General features: G+C 41.2%; 1 protein-coding gene across 2 annotated transcripts in view; it reads left to right on the top strand.

Moving 5' to 3' along the window:
* The window catches only part of LOC138973080 (cell adhesion molecule 4-like), a 29,851-nt gene extending 18,204 nt beyond the window's left edge, over nt 1-11,647 (top strand). The window contains exons 2-8 of one of the 2 annotated variants that reach the window (XM_070345739.1): nt 1,388-1,735; nt 2,084-2,515; nt 3,389-3,516; nt 4,374-4,521; nt 6,205-6,366; nt 7,644-7,674; nt 10,248-11,647. In XM_070345739.1, coding sequence (XP_070201840.1) covers nt 1,388-1,735; nt 2,084-2,515; nt 3,389-3,516; nt 4,374-4,521; nt 6,205-6,366; nt 7,644-7,674; nt 10,248-10,299 — 1,301 coding nt within the window. In that variant the 3' untranslated portion in view covers nt 10,300-11,647. The remainder of the gene's footprint in view (nt 1-1,387; nt 1,736-2,083; nt 2,516-3,388; nt 3,517-4,373; nt 4,522-6,204; nt 6,367-7,643; nt 7,675-10,247) is intronic. The other variant, XM_070345740.1, reaches the window with a different exon arrangement.
* Nucleotides 11,648-12,843: the final 1,196 nt, after the last annotated feature.

The raw sequence follows: 12,843 nt of genomic DNA, 5'->3' as shown, positions 1-12,843 counted from the left end.
CACACAAACATGCACTATTTTGTAGTCTCCGCTGGCCGCCTAAATATGAAGTTTTGTCGGCCTCTGACGTCACACGGCTCAAAGAAGGGAAATCTGGACAGTGTTCAATCGATACATACAAAAACCAAAATGATTCATTTAGGGTACGTTTAGTAATTGGCAACATAAAACAGTCGCTCTGGCATTGTTACACCATTTGCTACGCCCCTCGTTGAGAGCAATTAGCAGCACCCGAGCTAATTAGCCTTCATTATTTCCGCATGATTAATTGTTTGTGCTTCCACACCCCGCCAGCTTGAAGTGTTGAGTTTAATCCTGAATAAATTCCACACAAAAAAACATTGGTGGATTTTACAAGATGAGTCATCAACCAAAATACTTACTTTGCACCGAGTGTTCGTTTTTGTTTAGGCCAACAACAAAATGTCTGTTTACGGTAACATAGGCAAAAAAAATAGGGTCGGTAGGTCTTTTTTTTCTTTTTATATTTAGTCAAGTTTTGACTAAATATTTTAACATCGAGGGGGAATCGAAACGAGGGTCGTGGTGTATGTGCGTGTGTGTGTGCGTGCGTGTGTGCGTGTGTGCGTGTGTGTGTGTAGAGCGGTTCAGACTAAACTACTGGACCGATCTTTATGAAATTTGACATGAGAGTTCCTGGGTGTGAAATCCCCGAACGTTTTTTTCATTTTTTTGATAAATGTCTTTGATGACGTCATATCCGGCTTTTCGTGAAAGTTGAGGCGGCACTGTCACGCCCTCATTTTTCAACCAAATTGGTTGAAATTTTGGTCAAGTAATCTTCGACGAAGCCCGGACTTCGGTATTACATTTCAGCTTGGTGGCTTAAAAATTAATTAATGACTTTGGTCATTAAAAATCTGAAAATTGTAAAAAAAAAAAAAAAAATTATAAAACGATCCAAATTTACGTTTATCTTATTCTCCATCATTTGCTGATTCCAAAAACATATAAATATGTTATATTCGGATTAAAAACAAGCTCTGAAAATTAAATATATAAAAATTATTATCAAATTTTTTTTTTCGAAATCAATTTAAAAACACTTTCATCTTATTCCTTGTCGGTTCTTGATTCCACAAATATATAGATATGATATGTTTGGATTAAAAACACGCTCAGAAAGTTAAAATGAAGAGAGGTACAGAAAAGCGTGCTATCCTTCTCAACGCAACGAATACCCCGCTCTTCTTGTCAATTCCACGGGTACTGCACTGCCTTTGCCACGGGCGGTGGAGTGACGATGCTACGAGTATACGGTCTTGCTGCGTTGCGTTGCGTTCAGTTTCATTCTGTGAGTTCGACAGCTACTTGACTAAATGTTGTATTTTCGCCTTACGCGACTTGTTCTTTTTTGTGGTCCCAGCTAGCTGCCAAAACGCTGCAAGCGATGGCGAAATCGCCGCAAAGAATGGAGACGACGTTGATTTTTCCTGGCCATTACCCGACAGTCTGAAGAACACCCTTCTCCTTCTCTCCTTCAACAACGCGAGTACTATCGTCTTCTTGGCGACAACCACGGAGCCGAACAGTACGCTGGTAGTGACGCCACGATACGTAGGCCGGATCAACGTCTCGGACAGTCTCGGTCAAGGTCTCGTTCAGTTCACGTTGGATGACGTCAGCAGCCGAGACGCGGGTCACTACGTATGCATGAGGGGCCCGAAGGAGGAGGACGTGGTGGAGGATTGTGGGAAGACCTTGGTGATCATCGGTATGTACTTTATTGTTCATTTGGGAATCATCAAGGTAGAGAAGTCATCGAAACAAACTAACCGACTGCAGTCCGCTGGCAAAAAAAGCCAGAGCTGCTGCCTTAGATGGTGCAATTAAAATCTTTGCTATTAATTTTTTTTGTTGTTTTTTTTTGTTTTTTTTGTTGTTGTATAGACCACCCCAAAGTATCCCCTTAATCTTTCTTTCCCAAAAACGGATGTTGACTTCCTGTTCAGATTTAATATCAGAGACAGAACTTTATTGTAATGGTATCAAATACTGTAGTTTTGCAAACTATATTTTCAGTTTAATCAATCCATTAACTCATTGAATTGTTCACTTTCAGACACCCCTCGCAACGCAACCGTCGCTCCAGTCGGTCCTCTTCTCACGGGTAGTGACGTCAAGCTTCGCTGCGCAGCCTCCAGCCTATCACTACCACGTGACCACAACCAACCAATGAGGTACCGCTGGTTCGAGGCCCTGCCCAATCACGGACGCAACAGTTCGTTCCTATGGAGGGAGCTCATGCCGAAAGAAAAAGAACGTTCCATTGACCTTGACGACCCAAGCCTTGGGAACGGTAACGATTCCGGAAGTGGCGAAACAGAACCGGAACCGGAAGCTATGACGGGAGGCGACTTTGGTTCCTTGAACAATGTTGTTGAGCTAGCCTCCCTTGACAGAAGCGACGATGGTCGCGTGTTTGCGTGCAGCACCTCAGAGGGTTTGGATCTGTGGTCGACCAAAAGTCTTCCGTTCGTGTTGAGACCGGAATGTAAGTTAATCATCGCGTAATGGTTAGAAAATAATGTTCCAAATTCAGGGAAGTTTTTGCATTGAGGTGCTAAAGTTTACAGACAGAAAGAACAATGGCAGTGTGTCAAGTTAAAATCGTGGTGAGGGGTACACATTTTGACTCAGATGATCGATTCCTTCCATAAACCTTAATTTCATGTTCAAGGGACATAATATCAAGGCCAGAAGGACAGGTCAGAGTTCATTGGGGACACTGTTCTTAAATCGTATTTTATTTGGTAAAACATTGTCGTTGGGGTAAAATGCAAGAGTTGTGTTCCAAGTTTACTCTCTCCGTCAACACTCCAAGTAGTTATTTATCTTGAACACGAAAATAAGATTTACGGAATGAATGAAATTTCAAAATTAAAAACAAACAAACATCGCTTTTTACCACGATTTGCTCTTTCAACACTGTTCTGTCCGTCTGCAAAGTGGGGGTCCTTGCAAAAGCTTCCTTGATTTTTAGACTTGCTCACAATCGTTTATTTGTTTTAGCGGGCATAGTTGCTGTTGTGTTGTTGTTGTTGTTGTTGCTGTAAATGGTGGTGTGGATGTTGGTTTGTGTGGTGGTGGGGGGGGGGGGTTGGCGGGGGAGGCAGCGAGTGGGGATGGGGGTTAAGTGTGGTGAGGGGGGGGGTGGGGGGTGGGTGCATCTGCCTTTTTGACATTATTCCAGGATATTATTATGTATACCTGTTTTTCTGTGAATTCAGTTTGCGTGTCTTCCAAGTTTGTTTTATTTCGTATTTTTGTTTTGTTTTGAATAAGCTTTCTGTTCAGAGTATATGTATATAAACTGTTGTGAATCTTTCCACAACTTTTACGAGTATAAATTACATATTCTTTTTAGGGAAACCGACACCATCAGATATGACCTTCACCCCGGCAATCAGCTCCGTGACCTTGACCTCTGGTGGGACCACGGAAGTGACGTGTGTTGCAAACTGTCGTCCCCTCTGCTCAGTGGTGTGGCAAAAGGTGGGAGAACATATCAGTAATACTTGATGCAGTATCATCGCATTTGTTGTTCTGTGTATTCCTCCCCCCCCCCCCCCCTCTTTGTTTTTAACCAAGAGGCTCTGGTGACCATCAACCTGGGCAGAACAATATTGCAGGACTTCTCATTAAAACCTCTCTTTATCTCCTGTGAGATGTGGATAAGACCATCCCTCCACTTGGTCACATACCAAAAATGAACACACTGACTGCTTGCTATGGGGAGCTGAGCTTTTTCCATGAAATAATTTCTTCCATTTTTTTTTATTGAATTGGCGGCTTTCGCAAAGGAAATTGATACCACACAACAGACAAACCCACTGTACACAGAGAGGACTCTGGCTGTTCATTTTTGGGATGTGACCAAGTGGAGGGATGGTCTTATCCCACGTAAAAATCTGAGATGATGAGCCAAAGTGGGTTTTTTACGAGTGTGCCTTTAAGTCAAGATCATGTCACGCAGTCAGGCAGTGGATCATTATTATTAATATTATTTATTTATTTTTGCTGATAAAATGACTTTGCTTCTTTACATATCAACTCACAAATATTTGTTCAAACAAAGATCAAATATTAGAATCCTAAATATATAAATGAGGCAGAAAGTCGCTTGTTCATGTCAAATTTTTGTTATTCTCTCAGGTGCAATGAGACTGGTTCCGAAAAACTTCCATTGAGAGCTCTTACTTGCCTTTGTTTATTAAATCTAAGATAAGAATAGAAGATGTTTTTCTTGTTAACGTTTTTGTGTTGATGATAAGTATTTTTTAACGCCCTCACGGTAAAACCATTGGAGGCATGTTCTCGGGTTTGACCCCGATCATTGTTGTGTTTTGCAGGTGAGCTCAGACGACCGCGCCGTGACCTTGACCGAGACGGACACGCTGTCACTGGTCAAGGTGGGACGTCAGCAGCAAGGGACGTACCGATGCGTGGCCTCCAACCCCCACGGCAACACCTTCATGACTCTCTCCCTTACCGTCGCGGGTCAGTGATTCAAGGATGCATGCATAGTTCGAAGGATGCGCTGTTCCTAAATTTAAAAAAAAATTCAACAGGCAAAAAAAGATAAGAAAAGAAACGAAAACAAAACTATCAGATTTGAACCAACATGCAGTAAACTGAGGTCCAAAACAGGAGAGAAAAAGAAAACAAGGAAAAAGAACAACGCTTACTTTCCTTTGTCTCTCGGGAAAAAAACAACGCACTGCAAAATGTCACTGGTTTATGGCACCTCACGGCTTTGAAGAAGCTATCCCATAGGTTTGGAAGTTTTATCCAGCTATTATATGATGAGTTGGAATCGGGTAGACTATTCACATGATCAATAATTAAACCGCTATGTTTGCCTCGCCGACTTCAGAGCGACTTCTAGCTGACATAAGTCTCTTAAAAAATCGGTTGAAAATCGGTCATGATGTCGAAAATACCAAACAACTTCATCATAAGCAGGGTGTGCCGAAGAAAATGTTCCATTTTTATGTAACATTTTAATGGACAATAAAGTGTTGATATAGCTATTCTGATGGACACGTGGGGGAATTCGGGGGCTGTGATTGGATGGTCTCTTCCGATCATCAAAGCATAATGCTACGGAAGTCGGCCATTTTTGCCAATATCCAAAAGCATATTGGCAATAACAAAGACGCATGGTTCCGGTTTACCCATCTGTACCACACGAGTGTTTCAATCGACAACAGCATACACTGACAACTTGAAATTCTTCTCGGGAATGTTTTTCAGCTTTACAAATGTCGATAGCATACCCTTTTCTGCTAAACCAATTATTTTCTGTCCCTAAACAACACAAAATGCCCAAAGTCGAAAGATGTAGTACAAACAGGGGAGTAAAACGGAACAGCCGTTTTGTGTGCCTGTGTGAGCTCAGTTCCCGACTAACACAAACTTTCGCATTCGGCTTTTCTTATCTCGTAACTCCACACTAAATACCCCACTTCCCCTCTGAAGTATTGATGTACAACCCATGGCACTAACATTCATGTAGTCGTTTATAACTGAGGTTGAAAAATTCGCTTCATGACGAGACAAGTATAAATGCCATTCACCCAAACTGAAAACTTCTCTGCCGTCTGCTCGCGTTGTTCGGATTAGCTGTTCTCTTCTCCTCCCCTTGTTGCATCCTAGTTCTTCAGTTGTTTCTAGTTGGTGTTGTGTTTTGGTCTTCTTCATAAGTAGTCTTGTTCAAAATTAAAAAAAACACTCAAACTTCTTTTTGTTGTATATGTTGTGTTGTCAAATCGAGTTTTTTTCCAGAGCCGTCAGTGTGGCGCCTGCGCAAAACTAATGCGCATAAGAAACGGCGTCTGCTATCAAAACCTGTGATCAACGCATCGACGCAAAAACTGTCACTTTGTAAGTTTGGAACAACAAATCAAGGTCAGAACAGCTATATAATCGCTATTGTGTTTTCAGCGTAGCAATAGGGTCCGATATTTAGACTCGAACAAGTATAATGCGACTCGTCTTCGACTCGTCGGCATTATACTTGTCTCGTCTAAATATCGGACCCTATTGCTACGCTGAAAACACAATAGCTGTTATTATTGTTATTGTTATTTTTATTATATTTACCATTAAATAGTTGATTAGTATGTCATATTGGTTAGAATATGTTACATTTGTCATTAATTAGTTAATTACAATGTGCAGATCCTCCAGTGCCGTGGTTCAGCTCGACGACTCACGTGATCATCGTGGTTGTCGTGGCAACGGTGATCCTGGCGCTAGGCATGACGGGAGTGACCTTGGTGATCATCAAGTGCCGACGACGCACCACGCCAATCGTCTGGCCTGGCTTTACACGAAATTCTGGTAAGTAGTGGGTCATCTGAAACACACAGACTCAACTCAACTCAACTCAACTCAACTCAAATTTTATTGGCTTCAATTTTCATAGAAGAATTTGTCTTGCGCTTGGGAGAAAGTAAGAGTATAACATATAAAAACAGCATTCATATCACATTTCATGTATCACACACAGTAATCACTAGTATAAGCCTACAATTATCACATTTGTACCTGTATCATACATGCAAATAAATAGTATCACATTTCCACGTATCACACACAATATATACATTACATAACATACAGCAAGCTTCCATCTCCCGCGCCCCCCCCCCTCCCACACATACATATCCTCGCACGCGCGTCTACTCCACACAAATGACATCATCAGTCCATCAACTAAAATGCACAATGACCAGCAGTGGGCACATGATACTTAATACGTGCTCAACTAGACCTGCTAACCAAAATAATAACAGAAACAAAAACAAGGACTGGGCACAACATTTACACGTGTGTGACCTACTTACATCAGGTGCCTGTGATCTATAAATAACAATGATTGCGTTTAAAGTAAAACATGAATAATGCCGATGTTTACTAACAATGAATACATAACAACTAAGATAAGAATGTATGTGCTTTCATAATATGATTATTTTATAAAACACAGTGGGGAAAGACTGACTACATGTACCTAGAATTGCACAACTTAAAGAGGTATCTTCTTTGTTCATGGGCTGAAACTCCCACGTTCACTCGTGTTTTTGCACGAGTGGGTTTTTACGTGTATGGCCGTTTTTACCCCGCCATTCAGGCAGCCATACGCCGCTTTCGGGGGAGTTACTTAAAGAGATATTCGTGGAGAGGTATTCCTGGGTGGGTTTTGCACGAAGCAAAACTGGGTGCCACCCAAATGGGTGGTACGCAGCCGCAGGGTCGGATCGGTTGAACTTGAAATTTGTTGTGATTTCAATCAATAAGAAGACCCCGGGGGTTGTTCCCACCTGGTTGAATGCCATGGCACCCAGTTTCGCATCGTGCACCTCCTGCCTGGGTGCTACGTTTGTCCTTGTAATAATCAAGAAACTAAGTGAACACATAATTATAACAAACAGGCATAAGAAGCTCGACATCGACATGAAGCACAATGCTGAGTCTGTCTTTTTCATGTTATAAATAATGCAGGAAAGGTGAGACAGATATAATTCATATTGTTTGCAACCGTACGGTTGCGCGTGTATCAGTGCTAGGAGGCCGATAGTTCTGCTTTATTATCTTTTTTTATTTCTTTGTTTCAGATGCCGTACCTCTGTCTCCCTTGGACACTCGGTATGTATGAATATCAGGGTTGGGACTCTCTTGTGATGAAAAAAGAGGAAGTCCCTTTTTTTTAGGGGGGTTCGGGGGCATGCTCCCCTGATTTTTGTTTAAATGGTACATTAAAATCTGTGCAATGTGGACGTGGTGCATTCTGAGACTGAAATTCATCTCGTTTGGATCGGGTAAAAATGACATTATCCACACTCCCCACCCCCCCCCCCCAAAAAAAAAAACCCTCACAATCGGATGAGACGAAAAACCGAGGTCCCTTCGTTGTACACTACATTGGGGTGTGCACGTTAAAGATCCCACGATTGACAAATAGGTCTTTCTTGGCAAAATTGTATAGGCATAGATTAAACAAGTCGCGTAAGGCGAAAATACAATATTTAGTCAAGTAGCTGTCGAACTCACAGAATGAAACTGAACGCAACGCAACGCAGCAAGACCGTATACTCGTAGCATCGTCACTCCACCGCCCGTGGCAAAGGCAGTGCCCGTGGAATTGACAAGAAGAGCGGGGTATTCGTTGCGCTAAGAAGGATAGCACGCTTTTCTGTACCTCTCTTCGTTTTAACTTTCTGAGCGTGTTTTTAATCCAAACATATCATATCTATATATTTTTGGAATCAGGAACCGACAAGGAATAAGATGAAAGTGTTTTTGAATTGATTTCGAAAAAAAAATTTTGATAATAATTTTTATATATTTAATTTTCAGAGCTTGTTTTTAATCCGAATATAACATATTTATATGTTTTTGGAATCAGCAAATGATGGAGAATAAGATAAACGTAAATTTGGATCGTTTTATAAAATTTTATTTTTTTTTACAATTTTCAGATTTTTAATGACCAAAGTCATTAATTAATTTTTAAGCCACCAAGCTGAAATGCAATACCGAACCGCGGGCTTCGTCGAAGATTACTTGACCAAAATTTCAACCAATTTGGTTGAAAAATGAGGGCGTGACAATGCCGCCTCAACTTTCACGAAAAGCCGGATATGACGTCATCAAAGACATTTATCAAAAAAATGAAAAAAACGTTCGGGGATTTCATACCCAGGAACTCTCATGTCAAATTTCATAAAGATCGGTCCAGTAGTTTAGTCTGAATCGCTCTACACACACACACACACACACAGACAGACGCACATACACCACGACCCTCGTTTCGATTCCCCCTCGATGTTAAAATATTTAGTCAAAACTTGACTAAATATAAAAATGTCCACCAAAATACCCGTGTGACTTGGAATAATAGGCCGTGAAAAGTAGGATATGCGCCGAAATGGCTGCGATCTGCTGGTCGATGTGAATGCGTGATGCAGGGGCGGACGAGGGGGGGGGGGGTTCTGGGGTTTCCGGAACCCCCCCCCCCCCCAGCCAAAAAATAGAAATATTTTTGTGTGTTTTTTTTGGTTGAGTTTCAATTTTTGAGGTATTAATCAGTGACAAAATCTGCTGCCTGAAACTGGTAATGATCATCCTCAGAATGCACCAGATTGCACCATTTTGCATCCTTTTTTTTCTAGCAAGCTAGGCGCTTCGCGCCGTCGGCTCGGCGCTTCGCGCCTTCACACCCATATCTTCACAATATACTTTTGGAAACCCCCCCCCCCCCATAAAATGAACTGATCCGCCCCTGGTGATGTATTGTGTAAAAAAATTCCATCTCACACGGCATGAATAGATCCCTGCGCCTTGAGTCCGAGTCTGGAGATACGCGCGCGATATAAGAGGGCCCCAAAGGGGGGGTATCATCACGATCACGGGAAGGGAAATGTTAGCTTTCACGATCACAGTTACCTTGATTTTTGTTTTCACGATCACAAACACCTTGAAGAATAGAGGATCATAGAGTGATACAGCTGTGAAAAATGTACGTTGAAAATAAAATGCTTTGCAATAATGCCCATCACGATCACGAAAACAAATGACGATCACGATCACGAGACTTGATTTTTGTGTCATCACGGATCACGGGCAAAGTCCCATCACGATCACAGAAATGGAAATTTCGGCAATCACGGTCACAGAAAGGTCAAAAAACGCCAATCACGATCACGATTTTAAACCCTTTGGGGCCCTCATATAAGACTTCATACAATAATTTGAAACTACAAAAGAAAAATCGTGTAGGCTGTTTTGTCACGTTCCTAATACCTACCATTCTTTTTTTTTCTTTTTTTTCTTCGTTGGGTTACGAAAAGTGTCGAAATAAGGCACACACACTAAAATAGTCTGTTTACAGTAACATTGGCCAAAAAAATAGGGTCGGTAGGTCGGGATTTTTTTTTCTCAAAAAACCCCCATATTTTTAAGTTATTTTGCCCAAAAACAAAGACTTTTTTTTCCCCCAAATGCCAAAAAAAGTCTAGGGTCGCGCGAAAAAATAGGGTCGGTCGGGATACCGTAAACAGACTTTTTTTTTTGCCTAATGTTTACACACTTTAGAATAAGAGTATCTTTTCACACTGGAAGAATGGTACCTGTAATGCTCGCTTTCTTGTCTTTTCACATGTATAGCTTAATCGTAAACAAAATAATGTGTAACATTTGGATTCCTTCGATGTGTCCAGTTCATTTTTTACAGACCCAGCCCGGTGTCGTACTGTTGACGCGGAGAATTAGTCCCGCACCTCAAGTCTTCGCAAAACGCGTAGGACGTCATTTGGATTTGACGTCATTTGGATTCAGCCAAGCTTCGACTTTTTTCTTTTCTTTTCTTTTTTCGTGTTTGTTTGCCGTTTTTTTTCTTCTTCTCCATTTTGGGTAGGGGGTGGATTATTTGTTTGAAAATTGATAGGTGGAGCTTGTACGTACGTAGATGCTTCGAATTATGTTTCCATTTATTAACACTTTTTTGTCTTCTTTTTTTGTGACTGTCTTTCTGTCTGTCTGTCTTTCTGATTGTCTGTCTGTCTGTCTCTCTGACTGTCTGTCTGTCTGTCTGTCTGTCTGTCTGTCTGTCTGTCTGTCTGTTCGTTCGTTCGTTCGTTCGTTTTTATATTTAGTCAAGTTTTGTTTGTTTTGTTTTAAACAATATCTTATTTCTGTTATTTCTGTTTAACATGTTCATGAGATTTAACATTATTTGTTTGCTTACTTTAAAGATCGTTACGTCGATTTGTTTGTGACTGTTTTATTGCTGTTTGATACCGATGCCTTCAGCTTCCGTTGTTTCATCTTGTTTGTTTGTTTAATTCACGTTAATAAACTATAGATCGAGTTTGAATTGTGTCATAAACGGTCCATTTGGTGTTTTTGTTGTCATTTTTGTTTCTTTATGTATTTGTTGTTTTGTGGTTGTTTGTTTGTTTGTTTGCTAACTATACGTGTCAAATTGCTGGTGAATGTTTTGTATTGTATTATCAATGTTTCATTTATTAACATATCTTGTGATCTAAAGGTGGTGGTGGTGGTGTTGGTGTTGGTGGTGTTGTTTTGTTTATATGTCTGTTCGCTTTATAGATAAACTGGCTTAGTTGCTTCTAAATATTTTTAGTTTTAATAAACGTTCCATTCAATTTCCTATCTTGTTTGTTAAATGAAATTGCTTGTTTACTTTCTGCGTTGGTGCTTAACAAAAGTTAACAACTTGTGTAATGTGTTTATGCATTGATTTTGATCAGCATTTCTTGCACTGTGTGTTGTTTTGTTATCTGGTATTTTGCTGATCTTGGCATACTCTTTCTTATTGATATATTTTGTGCTGCCTATCATTCGCTTAAGCCTACTTAAACCAATGCAAGCAAGCATACGTGAATATGTTGGAGTAAGTATATATATGTGGTTTTAACTATTCTTTGATGTTCGTGCTATTTTGTTTATCTTGAAATTGTTACTCATTTTTCTTTTTTGGCCCACAGAGTTGCTTTGTTGTTGTTTTTTGGTGTGTTTTTTTCCCCAGAATTTTGTTGAGTTTGTTAAAGTGTCTTTATAATTTGCTTATTAAAAGTGTTTTAGAGATGGAACTAAACTGTCTTCGTTTATTTGAGCGCCTATGGTTATTTGATTCAGCCTCCACTAACACATACGCGTGAACGTGCGCAAAACCACACACACACACACACACACACACACACACACTAACTCTCTTTCTCTCTCTCTCTCTCAACACACACACACACACACTCTCTCAACACACTCTCTCTCAACACACACACACTCTCTCTCTCTCTCTCTCAACACACACACACACACACTCTCTCAACCACCTTATTGAGCTTTGTATGGAGCATTTAACTGAGTATACGGGCCAAGGCTATCACGTTCAGAGCTGAACTTATATAGCCTATGATTACAGCCCGTATAGCTCTAAGCAGAGATCTGCTACAGTGACGGAAAGAATGCTATCTTCCGTCCCCTATAGGCGACGAAATAGGTCACACTTTTGAGTGGAAAATGCTTCGACGCCGGAGCGGGTACTGGACCCAGTGCGGTTCTAGTGCAAGTGCACTACAAAGTGCGCTTGCACTACAACGGCACTGGGTCCAGTACCCGCTCCGGCGTCGAAGCATTTTCCACTAAAAAGTGCACAAAATTTGACCTATTTCGTCGCCTATAGGGGACGGAAAGAATGTCATTTCAATGGTGTGATAGCATTCTTTCCGTCACGTGACATCATAGGCTATATAAGTTGAGCTGTGAACGTGATAGCCTTGGCCAGTATACTCAGTGAGTATACGGGCCAAGGCTATCACGTTCAGAGCTGAACTTATATAGCCTATGATTACAGCCCGTATAGCTCTAAGCAGAGATCTGCTACAGTGACGGAAAGAATGCTATCTTCCGTCCCCTATAGGCGACGAAATAGGTCACACTTTTGAGTGGAAAATGCTTCGACGCCGGAGCGGGTACTGGACCCAGTGCGGTTCTAGTGCAAGTGCACTACAAAGTGCGCTTGCACTACAACGGCACTGGGTCCAGTACCCGCTCCGGCGTCGAAGCATTTTCCACTAAAAAGTGCACAAAATTTGACCTATTTCGTCGCCTATAGGGGACGGAAAGAATGTCATTTCAATGGTGTGATAGCATTCTTTCCGTCACGTGACATCATAGGCTATATAAGTTGAGCTGTGAACGTGATAGCCTTGGCCCGTATACTCAGTTAAATGCTCCATACTAAAGCTCAATAAGGTGCTCTCAACACACTCTCTCTCTCTCTCAACACAC

The sequence above is a fragment of the Littorina saxatilis genome, linkage group LG8 (genome assembly GCF_037325665.1).
Source record: "Littorina saxatilis isolate snail1 linkage group LG8, US_GU_Lsax_2.0, whole genome shotgun sequence".
NCBI classification, from domain to species: domain Eukaryota; kingdom Metazoa; phylum Mollusca; class Gastropoda; order Littorinimorpha; family Littorinidae; genus Littorina; species Littorina saxatilis.
This window is presented reverse-complemented; position numbering and strand designations above follow the sequence as displayed.